Below are 16,120 nucleotides of genomic sequence, written 5' to 3'. Positions count from 1 at the left end.
TCTTCCGAGCATGGGATACATGGTCTCTGCGTCCTAGGTCACACACTGCTCTGACAGCTCCATTTTGGATTGTCTGCACCTTCTGTACGTTGGCCATTGTAGTGCCGACCAGTAAGCCATTGCAATAATCGATCTTTGAATTGATAATCGCTGTGTCTCCAAAGAGCCATAGAAGACAGATTGCAGCCTGCTGGCTGTGTCTACTGGAGTGCATGTTTCCCCTAGTTCTCCTAAGGAGAACTAGGGGCAGTGAAGAAGACCGTGTACCAACACTGAGAGCAGCGGAAACCAGCAGATGATAACGCAGCGACTGGTGAGTTTCGTGAAACCCGGTGCACGTGTGAAAGAAAGCTTTAGAGAAAGCCCTTTGATCCAAATGAAAGGAGTGCAGTGTGAGTGGCACTATTGAAGTCAAGAAAGGAAAGGAAGCTATGCAAAGGCCTTGAATGTGAAGTTTCATAGCCTAAAGTTGAGAGGCATTATGGGAACTGCAGTTTAAAGAGGGTGCAAGGGACCCCCGGACAAGAAAAAGACTTTGTAAAAATTGAAAGCAGTTTTCTAAAGTGAAGGGGAGCTGTGTGAATTTTGAAATAGAAGTGAAAGAGCCTAAAAAGGGGAGCTGCACAAAAATGGAAAAGCAAGCTAAAAATCCCTAGTGAGTCTATCTCTGGAAATTAACTTTGATTAAGATTTGTGAAAGCTAAGAAAGTGAACCTAAGAGTCTGGGATCCATATGAAAAGCACAAGAGGGCCTGGGACCCACATCTGAGATTCCAGGGGTCTGGGACCCATAGTGGAACTCCAGGGTGCCAGAGGCACAACCCAGAGTGCCAGGGGCACCACTCGTGAAATGTAAGCCAGGTATCGGAGTGGTCCTGCACAGGGTTGAGGAATACGGTGTGTTTGTCGAAAGTCTCTCATATGAAGAGTTGTTACAAGTGATTGAAAGGGTGGGGGAAGGAAACCCCAGTGTTGAACAAGTGAAAGGAACTGAAGAGTATGATCTTGAAACTTCCTGAAGAAAGGTAACAAGAACGGCTACTGAGTCTGTGGAGAAGGAAAGCTTCTTATTACCGAAAGGAACTTTAAACCTTGCGACGAGGATCTGTTGAAACATTGTTGCTGTTGGCGAAGAAAATCCCCTGTGAAATCAAGATAAGTGAATTCTGTGGTGATGTTCATGGAGAAAGAACACAATTGAAAACTGTGATGTAATGTGAAATTTAAAAGTCCAGAAAAGATTTTGATGAATAGCAACCTTTGAGAAACTTGAATACGAACTGCCTCAATACATGGAACTGTGATTGACCCACGTGGCTGGAACTTGGAGAAGGGAGCTGGGGGACGACTTCATTGTTTCGACATCCTGTTGGTGAACTGTTTAAGTCTATGGAACATTGTGAAATCCTGAGTAGCTCAAGCTTGGGGAAGGGAGCTGTGGAACAGCTCCAGTCCCATTCCAATATTACTTTGACTTACACTTTTACTTTAATCCAATCCTGTACACATTATTGTATTAGAGAAAGTGGGAGCAAGCACAGGTTTGACACAGACGGCTTTATTATTTTGACTGAGCAACTTTGGAGGACCTTTGACTTTAGTTTGATCGAGACTACTCCCAATCTAGAGATAGGCCAGGTTAGGCAGTCTCCAAACCCTTATCTATTCAATAAATCGTTTTGACAACGCATCTCTTGTGTCTGTGTCTAGTTGTGATACCATGCCTTTCTTACATTAAGCACTCGTACCAGACATCTACTGCTCCCCCACATTCACAGATTTCATCCCAGGCAGGACTATATCAACCCTTCACCCTTTTGAGGTTACATTGGATAATAATAACACGTTATTACAGTGGGAACAGGCCGAGGAATCTGGCACACATAGCTAAGTCAAAATGTGATTTTTGTATTCCTAGTAACGTGACATGCAGTGTGGGAGAAGGACCAAACATGCTAGGTGTGAACATATAAACTGAAGTCATGCTTTTATTTTTAAACTACAGTGGATCTTGTCTGTGAATCCTGAGAAACAGGTCTGCCATCTCGGCTGTCTGCTGCACTGCATTGATATTGAGCAGGAAGTTCCTGGCAATAAAAGCAGAGAAAACAAAGGGGCTTGTATTTGGCAAATGAAAAATGATCTCCAGCTTGCTTCTGACTAATAGTTTACTGGAACAGGTGGTGGAATATAATGATCTATGTGTTACTTGTGTGTTGTCACCCGTGTATGACCAATAGAAGGATGACAAATGTTTCATCTACTATTAGGGATTATTTCACAGGTCAGCCAACTAAGAAATACAGAAGTCAACAACTTGGTTTGGGAATCAACAACATACACTCTGGGTTTCACAATCCTCAATCTAGGGGTCTCTTCCCTGGTATATATATACCCACTTCTCAGTCACTCTCAGACTTGGGAGTTTAAGTGTTCGTACACTTTTCGTGGCTGTTCCTTCTGTAGATTCATGTCCTCTGCTTCTCATCATGGAGTCCTGGAGAGAATCCCCATTGGGCCAGGAGCGCCATGTACACTTGCACTTTAGGCCTGAGAAGGGGGAATGGTTAATAATGGGCTATGCCAAAAGCTTTCACCCAGCACTCATAGCTGAAATGTTTTTCAGATTGGATATGGGCCTTTTCCAGCTCCCTATCTTAGGATACAGGACCTAGTCTTGCACACTTCTTGCTCGTCGCCCGCCTCACCAAGTTGTAATGGTGTTGCACCTAAGGGAACATTTCCTGTACTTCTTGTCTCTTGCCTTCCTGTCTATCTTATTCCCACTGCCTCACCCTCTTCACCAACTGATTGTACTTATAACCCTCCTACACTCAAACCCTGTCAAGACTTGAAGGTCTACTCCTCTGTTCCTTCACCCTCCTCCTCTTCACCCTCCTTCTCAATCGGCTCCTCTTTATCTCCTTCTGTTTCTCCTTCACTCCCTTCCTGAATGTTCTCCCGTCGCCTCGATATTAGTTCCATTCACTTCCTTAATGTATGCCTCGTCATGCCACTTGATGTTTACTCCAACCTCCTGGGTGCTCATTCCTCCTTATGAACTGCCTCCAGCCATCCCTGCATTCCTGATGTCCCTCCTTACCACCTGCTCCCAATTCTCATCAGTCCTTATTTCACTCCTTCTGGCCACATCCTTCCCAAAACACCCACACAAGTCTCGAATATCTTGTGGGTTATATAGCGCATGGGCCCACACCAGGGGACAGACCATGCTTCACCACACTCAGGTGATAATCAATGTTAGGATTTGGATCTCATTGGCTAAATTATTTTGAGGGTTTTAAGTGATGTAGCCTGAGCCTAGATCTTTCTGTGAGCATGAATTGCCAATCCCCCTTGCAATCCTAGCACTATACTATCCGAGTTAAAAATGCCATGTCAGGATAATTCATGGGAGTTGGGGCACCACGACTAATTCATGGGGCAATATTTAGAAACCAAACTACAAGCACAGGGATGCTTGTATTTGGATGCATTATACACGCATAAAGTTACTTTATGCCCAAGGGGACAAGCCCCAGCCAAACATTTCAGGACCAGTGGGGTAGGCAAGGGGATTCTCCCCACACCGCCTGGGCCCAGCATCCTGTAGCAGGAGGCACAACCTGGCCCCATAACGACACCACCCTCAACAACAGCCTAGCAATAGTCTTTGTCACAAGGTAAAACCTAACATGGATTGCACAAATAGCTTATATTGTACAAAGGGGTAAGCAACAGAAATGTGGCTGATCAGAATTAAAATGGAAAATGTAATAACACACTATGCAGGTCTTTCAATGTTGTCTCTTAACTCATCAAGACTGCTCCCTCGCTAACATATGGAGTTGCGCTATGGGTTGAAGGAGGGAATTTGGTCGGCTGAGTCAAGTAGACAGTTATTGCTGAAAACTCTGGCCTCACCAAACCAACTTTTATTAAAGTTTTTTTTAAACAGAAATAATATTTCACAGGTGGAATTGGTGTGCCTCCAATGAACTCTGCCTCAATGCCAGCAAGAATGAGATCCTTCCCATTCGGACTCCTGCTCCCTCTTTTTTCCCCCTCACTCTGGCCACCCTACTTGGGCTCTCTCATTATCCTCCACCTAAAGCCAGAAACCTTGGAGTCATCTTCGAATCCTCTTTCCTTCCTCCCTCACATTCAGGACCTTGCCAAGAAGGCCCATGTTCAACTCCACTTTCTCAATGGAATCATTCCTTTCCTCACTTCCCCCAGAAGCTCAATGTCTCTAGAGCTCTGGTTCTCTCCAGGCTAGACTACTGCAATAGCCTCTTCCTTAATCTACCCTCTTCTTCTCTGCGACCCCTCCAGCTAATCCAGCATAGGGCCGCAAGACTTATCCTTGGCCTCAAGCCCAGGGACTGCATATCTCCAGCCCTAAAATCTCTCCACTGGCTCCCAGTTAGTGCAAGGATCATATTCAAATCCCTCTGCATCATCCACAAGGCGGCCTCGGACCACGTTATCTACAACTGGCTCTAGGCATAAGCCGAGAGGGCTAAACTGAATACTTACTTGTATTGCACATCAACTGTGGGACAAACAAGATCCCTTGATCTTCCTCATTAGTAATCAATTTATGTTGGGATTGTAACAGATCAGTAACCACTTCAGTTATAGGAGAGAATACAGAGTAATATTGGAGGGGGAGGAAATATCATTCAATGGTGTATAACTATTGGTTAAAACAACATAATCTGCAATCAAACTTTGTTTAACAGTATTTGCTTTTCTCAAAGATTGGGTTACAAGTGTAAAGGGAGGTTTGTTACACTCTTTTAATGATATTCTATGAACTTCAGCGGGAATACAAAAGGAGCAGCTACAACATAGCAAGGAAACCTGAATTATCTCATAAGCAAGAACTTCCTCCATATCTTTCGATGCCACGGGAAGTGCAGAAGTCAGAGTGTAAGGTGTATTTTCAGTTGTGGACTGTTGGCTGGTCTGCCATCCTCTAGAATACTGCGAGATTGAGCCAAGCCCTTCCAATGTACTGCTTTAAATGCTAGTACAGATTGTTTCATAATCTACTCTTTTGTAATTATACATTGATGTACTCCCGCTTCCCAATAGTTTAAAACCACAGTGTACAATAACTTCAGCCTCTAAGCCTCAGCCCCCCAGTAGAACTTGGCTTTCCACAAGGTTTCCTTTAATCGTGGCAACAGAAATAATAATAATGATATAAAAATGCAAAAATAGCACCAGCTTCCAAGCCACAGGCCCGGTCGTGCTGGTTTGCTTATTTTCTCGAGTTGTCTTATCCTGCAATATTTCAAAGTGCCAGCCCGCAGCTTACAGAGTAATAAGATCCAAGGCTTCTATGAGTCAGCAGTGGAAAGATAATGGTAACAGTAGTGTAGAAATGATCAAAAGGCACAGTAAAAGTCCGGCTGCAGCAGATGACTGCCAAGGCGAAGGTTTAAATGCGTTAAATTCGCTAAATTTGAAAAAGATCTTCAGGGAAGAAGACAATATCAGGTCAAACAACCAAACAGAATGAGAAATGCGTGCACTGTTTCCAAAGTGAAGGACTTTTGAAACGAGGTACTTACTGATGTTACATTGGCTAGACCAGAGGTATGAGTGTGTTGAAATCCACATAGAAGTGTGTACCGGCGAGTATGGCTGCTACCGGTCTGCTTGGACTGCGCAGAATGCTGCTCGCTGTTGACATGCAGTGACGCGCTATGAGCGGATGTTTGATAGGGACGCTCTGGTCTTCCCTGCATGACTCCTTCCTCAGGGTCCTATCGGACTAGATTGCCACTCATTGCTGAAACGCTCATTGGCATAGTGGGGGCATCTTCAATCCATTTAAAATTAGACAGATGCCATCGAGCTAACATGGTCAGCCAGGAAGAATGTGCATGTGATGAGGGAGTTGCTGGTATTGATGGATGTCAGAGATAAGTTAAATTCTCTGAACAGGAGCTCGCAGTCCTTGCAGAGATTGAAAAAGTGGTCATCCTTGTGCTAACCCTCTGCCTAGAAGTGCGCCCACTTCTGGGAAGCTATCCAGGACAGAGTCTTGGCTGTCTCCACCTATCCCCCTACTATCGGAGTGCAAGAAGCGATGGAAAGACCGCAAGCAGCATGACTGGACACATGTGGCTGAATGCTGCTTGGAGTCTGTGGTCATTGGAGTGGTCACTGTTCCACCGCTTGTCCTACGTCCTACGTCCATGGGAGGCGATGACTGGATGGGTCATGGGCATTACCAGTATTATGAGGATTGGCAGCCAAGAAGTTCGAGCAAAAACATCCTCAACTGGTGTGGAGAACACAGCAAACTCTGATAGGTGGAACCCACAATCGCTCTAAAAATACACCAGCATGCCTCTGACCATATGCCACCTGGAGAGGCAAATAACATGTGTGCCACACACAGACCTAGGCTGCGAATGCATCCACACACAACCAGGTCACACATGTTTCAATATTGAATTCTGGGACATATTGTGTCCTGAACAATCATTGGAAGAAAGACAACTAGTCTGACAATGCACACTGAAATGTTGAGTTTATGCATAAAAGCATCTAAGGAAGTGTCGGGCTCTGTGAACATCAGCAGGTCACCATAATTATTATGAAACACCAGGCAACAACTCAAAGATGCAAGCCATTATGAAACCCTATAACGTGCATTTTTAAATAGACCACCATTGTATGCCTCATTCAAATAGTGTTGCCTGCAACATTCAATGCAGCAATCTAGTAGCATGTTGAAATGTTCCATGGCACAGAAGCATGTGTGCTTGTGTGGAGAGGGTATGCCAGTCTGTATTCTTATGCAGTGGTCTAGGTCGTAATCTGGCAGATGGATTTGTCTCACTGTGCAACATGTATATGGGTGGGATTTGCTCAGTGCCGAGGTGTCAGGGTAATGGGATCCACTTCCACATCTTCCTCTCACTGGCCTACCAGACCAGCATGAGCTTCTGTACATTTCAGTTCAGTAAACCTGCCCAGTTAACATTGCTATAAATGTTGCTCCATGATGTGCTTCCTGGACTCTGGCCTTTGTGAGAAACCTGAGGGTATTCTCACCACTACGCCCCTTGGGTCCTCTACGCAGGTGGCCAGGGAAAGGCCATCACTCTTGGGTCTTGACCCCTGGGGTGGAGAAGCGAGGGAGGATCACCTGGGTGGAGGGCCCTTGGGGATTGGGAGTGGGGAACCCTTGGGCGAGACATGGTATCCCCCTTTTACTATGGACGACAAACTTAACCCTCCCCAACCTTTATGGGCTATTATAAACCAACTCCCCTCATTTCCCCACATGGGACACTTGACAGTACTGAGACGAGGAAGAGATTACTAGGAGTTATACACACCAACCTGCAGCTACACCACTTTGGTACTGAGACGAGGAAGAGGGCCTGAGAGCAGTACCATTGCAAAGACCAGGCATGTCTTACTAATACGGCCAACTATGGTCGGGCAATTAAAAGAAAAGACTCACACCTGCAACCCCTTTACACAACGCAGGTGTATTAAAGAGGTGAGGTCAGAGGTGGGAGGAGAGATGCAGATGGTAGCTGTGGTGAGCCGGTCTGCAGCCTGAGAAGCACACCAGGAACTGAAGACGCGGAGGATCTAGGTGAGTGTGATGTGGGAGCAAGAGCTCTGTGGGGCAGAGGCGAGGCAAAGGAAGGCCAGGTGAGGGGCCGTCCTTCATCCCATCGAAGGGAGTGCTCGTTCTCCCGGGGTGCTGCAGGAGCACGAGAGTATCTGAGGGGCGGAGAAAGACCCCCCTGGAAGGAAACTGCAAAATCTGTGGCTAGAGTGCTACAGAAAAAAGGACTTCAAAATGAGCCAGTGAATTTCAAAGGTAGAGAAACCCGGTGTTACTCGAGCCTTACAAAGTGAACCGCTATTGTTAAATGCAACTTGTACATTGTATCAGCGAGGTTGCGTGCAGTTATGCAGCAACAAGCACGTTTTTAAAGTCTCTGAACGCTATTGTTGAAGTGGTCGCGTACCTTGTAGAAAAGAAGGAACGTTATTGAAGGTCTTCAACTAAGGAAATTTAAATATTTACTGCATGCGACTAAAACAAAAGGCCAATGGCTTAGAAAGATTAATTAATCTAAACTTGAAAATCGGAATGCATGAAAGTGACACCTTGTTAAGGTGGCATGTGGTGATTTGAGGAGGTATGTGGTCTTTCTCCATCGTTTGAGTGTGCTAATGTCTAATTTTTCAATTTGTGAACGTCCTCATTAATCCATTTGTCCATCTTCAAATGGCTAAACTTGGATGCCATGCATTTGAAAGGGGTAATGGCCTTTAGACCCCTGTCTAATGGATCCAGGATTATTTCAGGATGACAGCATTGGGCGAGTCCGAACCTAGGAAAGCTTTTGTGGACGGCATCATGTCACTAATTTATACACATTCTAAAACACTTGGGAAAATTGGGGTCAAATATATGTCTCTACAAGTGGTGCATGTCTGGTATTCCCCACTACTTCACAAGTCAGTCAAAACAGACTATTCCTATGTGTCTAATCCACAAAACAACACAGTTCATAAAAATGATATATTAAATAGAGCGGAAATCCTTAATATAAAACATAGAAATAATTATTCCATTAACAAGGGCATGTCATTTGAAAGCAAATCAATACCCCTTATGAGCGTTCATATAACATATTGCAAACACAGTCAAAATCTTGGTCAATAAAAACATTGTGAAATCAGTCTACATTTACAAGCAGTGTGCAAATAGTATGCACATTTAAAAGCAGATTTTACATATGGAATAGACAAGAGCAATAAGAAGGCAGGTCTCTACTGTCTCATTTCACACGCCCTTAGGAAGTTAAGTAAATAGTGTTTTCTTAAATCTTCGTAGACCGTTCCAAATACTACGAAATGGGCCAGTGTCATGTGGACCGCATAGCAACTGGCATCCTCTCAAATTCATAACTAGCCATGGAGACGATATGAGCAGAAACCACGTTTTAAGAAAGTAGTGTATGATCTTGTGTGATACCCACTGCTCTTTGGAATACTTAGCAGTGTGGTGATCACAGATTACATGGCTTTATTCACCATTCAACTGTATTAAGGCTCAGAAGCGCTTGGAGTCTTTGTACTGGTCTCTGATGTGTTCCTTGACCACTGTGCACAGCACAGCTTCAGCCTTAATTTGTTCTACTTTTAGTCCAATTCTCTTCTGTTTCTGCCCCACTCTTTACTTGTCCTTAGATGAGCATAGTTTGACAAAAGATATGGCAGTTATTTTTGTTTAACGTGCTGCATGCTAAAAGGGGGTGCTTCAGAGCACCCAAAAACAGGAAAGGGATCTGGTGGAAAATTCAGGGCGGAAAGGGTTATCTTTATGGACAGAAATAGAGAAGATGGGTGAAATTTAAAGGAGGAAAGAAAGCTTTCGCTTTGAGAGGGTGTTTCTTATGTGTTCAGTTTTTGGGAGTAGATGGACAAAGCACAGCTCCTTGTTCAGTCTTCCTGAAGGCAAGCACTTTTCCTTTGTTCTTGGGAAGATGAGATTTTCAGAGCATGATCCAAAAATATTCAGAAGGGATGTAACTGCAGAAGCAGGCTGAGAGGTTCTCTCTCTCTCTTGTGACAAATCTGAGGAGGTCATCCCTTCTCCTCTTTCTCATGAGGCCAGGGCGGTGCACCGACAGTACAGCCTGGCGGTGGTGCACCGAGGGAGGATCACATAGAAGGAACCCCTCTATGGGCTTGGGGACGACCATCATCAGAGAACACAGTATGACCCGCTACAATGCCCTTAACCCCTTCTTCAACCCTAAATCCTTCTGCCCCTCTCCAGATAGGAGTTAAAATATGTTTCTGCTAAGTCAGTCAATCCAACATACATAGCAAGACTGAAAGACCAGAAAGGACAAAGGATTATACATATGATTGCAAGGATGGTACTGTGTAGAAGAAGGAGTCCAAGGATCATTCTAAAGAAGCAGAGTGAGCGGTTGCGGTGAAGGTGCAAATTCAGCGCTGCTACCAATTACGGGACTGATGGGGCGGGGGGAATGCCTGGGCTTGAAATAGGGGGCAGAAGGGGTTGTGTAGCATACAATACATAACATACCAATCATATTGGAGTACCGACCACAGGTAAGTAAAGCATTTGTCTTTTTGAAGCCCCAGGCAAAGGACCCAGAGCAAACATAAATTTCTCGAGCGATCAGCTATTGCAGAGTGCGGGAGAAATGTTGCAAGTTGGCCGCTCCTAGGAGAACGTGGCCACAGCGGAACGGGACCCACAGATAGTTTTGAGACCAGTGAGCCAGGCACCTGGGTGCTCACTGGGAAGCGGAGAATAGGCAAATAAGAGTAAAATCACTGTACAGTAAGTAGTTTCAAATTGCCCCCTGGCAGAGGTTGTGGGGCGAGGAGTTGAGCTGGGATGGGACCAATCAACAAAGAGTTTCAGTCGCAGGGCACCTTATTGGTCGGAAGCCAAGTGAATGTCTCCCGTTGCCAAGTTCAGGTTGTCTTGTGTGCTTATTGAGAGCTGACCAATGACAGAATTAATAAAGTTTCAGTGGTCAGCTCAATCACGTAATGCTAATACAAATGTCATTGTGGGTGGGGTTGGAAGGTTCATGACATCACAAGGGGTCGTGTTGGACAATGTGGGTCAGGATGGCCTGCACCAATCACGAGAGGTGCATGTATGTTAGGTATAGTGGACTGACGTAGTCCTATCAATCAGCTTCATAGGGAAAGCTCATGTAAATTATGTTGAGGATGTATAAAATGTTTGTCCACAGTGGGCGGCACTGACAGCTCTCTTCAGGCAGTGCTGTTCCACTGTGCTGTTTGAACCGTGCTCTCATAGCTGCGTCTGGGCCTATAATAAACTGTGTTACTTCTTGCTTGGTGTACGCTTCTTTCTGGATTACTTTGGTGTTTGATGTTACCAGCTTTGGAGGACCATGACACATGTTCTAGCTTCTCAAACAACCGATTGGTCCAAAGCAGTACAATTCCCACGCATGAGTATGAAAGCAGCTCAGCTGGAATACGGACCGCAGAGAGTGGTCCTCTGAGGAATAGCGGCAGTCGTGCAGGGAAGCAGCAGACACGAGCAGCAAGGGAAGCAGTGCCAAGAGGAATGGGGAGTACTCAAATGTGGTCCTCTAAGAGAGGACTACTCCGGTTGCTGCTGAGTGAATCCTATAGGCATCCCAGGCCCTGTTGAAGTACAGGAGAGAAAGAAAGAACGCACAGCCAAGAGGCGTCAAAAGACTGCATAGCCACTGCAGACCCCACTGGAAGCCCGAAAGCTATTGAAGCTTTGCAAACTGATGCAGCTGCCCAGGAACCACTGATACCGGAGAGAAAGAAGAAAAGAGGAATGCGGGTTGCCCCGGAGGTGTTGGAGGTCCGGAGAAGAGGCCGGGCGGATATAAAGGTGGAAGCAGAGGGTCTGGGACCCCGAAAATGTTGTATACTGGGCAGGAGATTGAACCAAATGGATACTACGCACCAGTGATTGTCTGGGAACTGCACCCATATGAAAGAAGGAGGGTCTGGGAACCTGTGAAAGAAAGGGAAACAGTCCATGAGAAAACACTGGTTTGGCAGGACAGTGAAGCAAGCCATGTAAAGTATTGTGAGCCTGGGACTCGCACGCACGAGATTGAGAGCAAGAACCCTAGAACTGACAAAAAAAGAATCCCACGCTTGATAGCGAACTGCGCTGGAATAAAAAGGCACAAACACAATATGTATCACCTTGTGAAATGCCCAGTGACATTTTATCTAAGGGAAAAGGGACTCAGAAGACCTAAAGGAGTCGACATAAGATAAGAAGGCTAAGGGAAAGGAGCACCACCCTAGCATTAAAATCTTGCATTTAGGATCATTATTTTTGCATCACTTTTTATTACCAGAGAGACTGTGAACGTTTCTCTTGGTTGAAAACACAAAACTCTTTTTACTTTAAGAGATCATTCTTGCACAGTTACTTTAGATTGTGGATGTTAGGGACAGAGGTAGGTTTTGGGACACGACAGTGATGGACTGTTCAGTTTCGGACTTCCTGACAATTTCACTAGTTTTCTTGGAGGTAGGGATACCCTGCTTAACTGTTTGGATAGAAAGGTATGGTCCCACTCCTTTATTAATAAATACATTTTTATACCCAAAAATATGCCACCCTGGTGTCCGAGCCTTACTTCTGCACCCTTACATTGCGCTATTTATGACACACAGAGATTTACTGTCACCAGAAAATGTAACGGCCTTGCACGTATCCAAAATGCAAAAAAAAATGCAAAAAAAACCCAGAATCTGGGCGCCATGCCATCAAACAAAGGTGGATGAACTGGTTTTTTTTTTTTTTTGTTTCAACTGAAAACCACATGACAGGGCACACAGAGCACAGCGCGTGCCACTGTGGGGACTTTGTCCTCTTCTGCAGCCGCTGGACTACAGCCCTAATCTGAATCCTGCTTGCACAGCACAGACCAATTTAAATGCATACAAAACCATAGTAATGTTCTATAATTAACCTTTGTTGTTTTACGTGCTATTGAGTTTGTATGTATGTGTGTGTGTGTATGTTGCATATTATGTATTTAGCTGTAGGGATTTCTATAGTAGTAGACAAGATAGCCAGCACCAGAGTGCTGCACACGGATGGCAGAGAACAGAGAATCATAAGAAGGGACCGGGTGAGGGGGCGGGAATCGGGTGGGTAGGGGTGTGGAGAGGAAACATGTGCCAACAAAAACTATTAGCAATGTTGATGTATAGCGATAAAACGACATATAAATGTGGTTTTTGCCTACAGTGGGCTCAATAAAAACCTATGTGGCTGATTTAACATATAGCTATTAGGCAAAGAGCAGAAAGAATTCTGTAATCCTCAATTCACCGGAGTCTTGTATTTATAGATGTACAGTAAAGTGCAGGTTTAGAATGTACTAAAAAGGCCACTGGAGATGTCATAAAAACCTTATTAAGTGCAAACACCACCAAAGCTATTTTAGAGTACTACCAATAGGTAACAGAGAGAAGAGGCAGCAGTGAAGATGGAACTTCAATTCTTTTACCCATTTTGCAATAACCATGAGATGGAGAAGGCCTTTCCAAGGGACAGCTCATGATAGCTACCACCACTCACTACAAACAGCATCTTTTGAGGTCACCAAGCAGCAACATGCCTATGCAAAGATGAGGAAGCCCAATATGCGATGACCCATCTGGACAGCCTTGTGGTTGTAAGTACCAATGGCAGCAATATAGATCCTGCCTAGTAGGAAGAAAAGGAAACATTTTAAAACCTGATTAAGCAAGCATCGATATCGCTAATAGGTCTGGCTTTTCTTATAGGTGAAAGGTTTATTTTTGGATGGGCGGATGGGGGAGTGCTCTGGTTTGGATGATGGATGTCATACTTTGGATAGATGTAATTGCACTGATGTGTGCATATCTGTGGGGATGGGTGGGAAGATGGAAGGGTCTGATTCTGTGGACTGATGAATGAGTGATGCATGGATTTGGGGTGGATGGATGGGTGTAGGAGTCTGGATGGACGGTGAAGTGTCATTGAATAAATAAATGGGTGTGAGTAGTTGGTGTAGCAATGTTGTAGTATGAGCATCCTGGGGCCACCACATGGAGCACCAAAGGGCCTCTTTGGGAGTCCCCAAGCCACTGAATGCCTTCAATGCCACTTTTCAAGTGTTTGGGTGCTAGCAGATATGCACGGAACGGGATTCTGGATTCCAGATTCACAGACATTTTTGCATTGGTATCCAGAGTCAAATCGTCCGCGAATTCACAGCAAAAGTCTGCAAATGAGCAGGGTTACATAAACCTACTGGGGAAACCAACTAAACATCATAAACCAACTTGAACTCCTTCCCATGCACTTATTTCTTTGGAAACGGTGTGCAATCAGCATAGGCAGACAGAAAGCCCTGCCACTCCTGAAAGTAAAGGGAACTTCAAATGGCTGCCAGACCTCTTACACATGCACCAGGACACATGGCCTAATCGAGAGAGAAATACTAATCCTTACAGCACAAGTGAAATCAATGTGCTCAGACAAAACCAAAGGGGAGGAGGAGGAAATGGCCATTAAAAGGCAGCCAGAACAAAACAGAATATGTCAGTCGGTGGGAGAGCTGCTAGCAGGAAGACTGGAGTTCAAGGAGACCACCCCCGCCCAAGCAGGAATGCTTGGTCAGCAGAAGGGCTAAAGGAGGAACCCTTAAACCAGGTGCTGTGTGAGGTAGTGGGGGGGAGGAGCATATGGGAAGTTTGAAATAGAAAAGATGTGTGTGTATTCTGAGGGACGGGAGGGGCATTTCTTGACTTTGCAAATAGAGCTGAATGGGAAGGAACCCACAGTGGGAACATGATGAAGTGAATTCAGAAGGAATGTGAGGCACGCAGTGAAATAGGTTTTGTCAGTAAATACATTATTAAAGTGGAACAGGATGGAAAGTTGAATTGTGTAAAGAGAGGGTCATTGAAGTTTGAGGACGGGATCGTTTTTTGGATGACAGAAATTGGTTTTGTTGTGAAGAAAGAGAATCTAAGTTGGAACCAGAGGGCAGGTTTGGGCAAAGGACAGATAGCAAGGTTGGGTTAGAGCAGGACCGATGGATACCAACTGTGAGAGAGAGAGATGAGGGATATCATCTGGAAAGAGGAAGAGATTGTGGCAGTACAGAAAGGTGAGACTAATAGAAGGGAAAGCTTAAAAGGAAATTGTGGTAAGAAAGACTGAAGAAGATTATAACTTGGACTGCGATATTGAGGAAGACCAGTCACAGGAGGGTTCTAGAGAAGAGAGATACAACACAGATTTAACTGTGAAGACCAGAGGGAATACTACCAACTGGAATAGGGGGAGGCAAGATTTTACAAGAGGAGAGAAGAGTTGTGAGGTGAAAACGGGAGGTGATAAGAGGTTGGAAGAGCACTCTGAACTAAGAGACAGGCACAACTGAGAAATGCAGAATATAATTGAAAGCCTTAAGATGAGGGGGGGGGGTCATAGCCCCTCAAAGAGAAGTAGAATGGAAGACCTGCCACATGGATAGTAGGAGAAAAGGCATAAATGATCTTTCTAAGCCCTTCAAAAAGGTCTACATGCGAGTGCATTGAATGCATAGCTTTGGGAGGCACTTCAGTACTGATATATGTATTTTGCTGAATGCATAGCTACTTGTGGCGTTGTGGGCTTGCTGGAGCTTCAATAACGACATATGTAGCTACAGTGAATGCATAAGCTTAGTACATTACAACCTATATAAACTCTACTGCTCTGAACTGACTCTTGCCAGTCTATTCATGAACCATGCATACCAGGTTGAACACAATTTTAATCACCCAGACATCCTTATATACCCCTTCTTTTAGTCCAAATGCTGAATGTTGAGGTTTCAAAACATATTTCTACCCCAGAAATAGCCGAATACATTACAACATTGTGGTAAACTGACAATCACACACATACTACCACTAGTTTACTACAGTGGCTGGATACATAGTTGGAAATGGATGCATGGGTTGTAGGAATGTGTTGCATTTCATTCTGTAACCCATTCAACAATAAGGACAAAAATGGTAAATGTATTTTGTATAATGCTGCGCTCTTTCTGCCATGTATCAAAGCATTTATGTTTTCTTCACCAAATTGTACATTATATAATGTACAATGTGAATGTTTGCCACATAACACAGATTTATATTACAAAGACAAGCTTTGAACCGCCAGAATAGCATCGCCGCCGCAACTTCTGCGCCAATAACACAGACAATGCTTGCCCCCGCCCCCAGCCCAACCTCTGAAGCTGAAGTTCAATTTATAAGTGTACACATGTTCTCACAGGGCTGGACTGACCCCGTGTACCAAAGATTGCAATTGGGCACAGGAGCATGCACACCGATCGTTGAATCCTATATAAAGCAGTTCAGTTGACCACTTTCATGACCTTCACATATATGTTCATCTGTGCGTTGATAACATGCTGCTTTGTTTCTTAGACTACTGTGTCCTGCTTGTGCCTGCAACACACTTATAAGACAAACTGAAGGGAACTGGCAATGGATTGAAAAATATTAACACCAGATG

At 44.6% G+C, this 16,120-nt stretch overlaps 1 protein-coding gene across 3 annotated transcripts in view; it reads right to left on the bottom strand.

Annotated features, from left to right (window-relative positions):
* ASL (argininosuccinate lyase) overlaps positions 1 to 16,120 on the bottom strand; it is a 280,073-nt gene that overhangs the window by 248,500 nt on the left and 15,453 nt on the right. The window contains exon 3 of one of the 3 annotated variants that reach the window (XM_069614866.1): positions 11,516 to 11,566. The exons of the other annotated variants lie outside the window; for them this stretch is intronic. Coding sequence (XP_069470967.1) covers positions 11,516 to 11,566 — 51 coding nt within the window. The remainder of the gene's footprint in view (positions 1 to 11,515; positions 11,567 to 16,120) is intronic. 3 annotated transcript variants of the gene reach the window in all.

Source organism: Ambystoma mexicanum, chromosome 9 (assembly GCF_040938575.1).
Source record: "Ambystoma mexicanum isolate Mex_15411 chromosome 9, UKY_AmexF1_1, whole genome shotgun sequence".
NCBI lineage: Eukaryota > Metazoa > Chordata > Amphibia > Caudata > Ambystomatidae > Ambystoma > Ambystoma mexicanum.
Note: the sequence above shows the minus strand (reverse complement) of the source record. Positions and strands in the feature narration are given on the sequence as shown.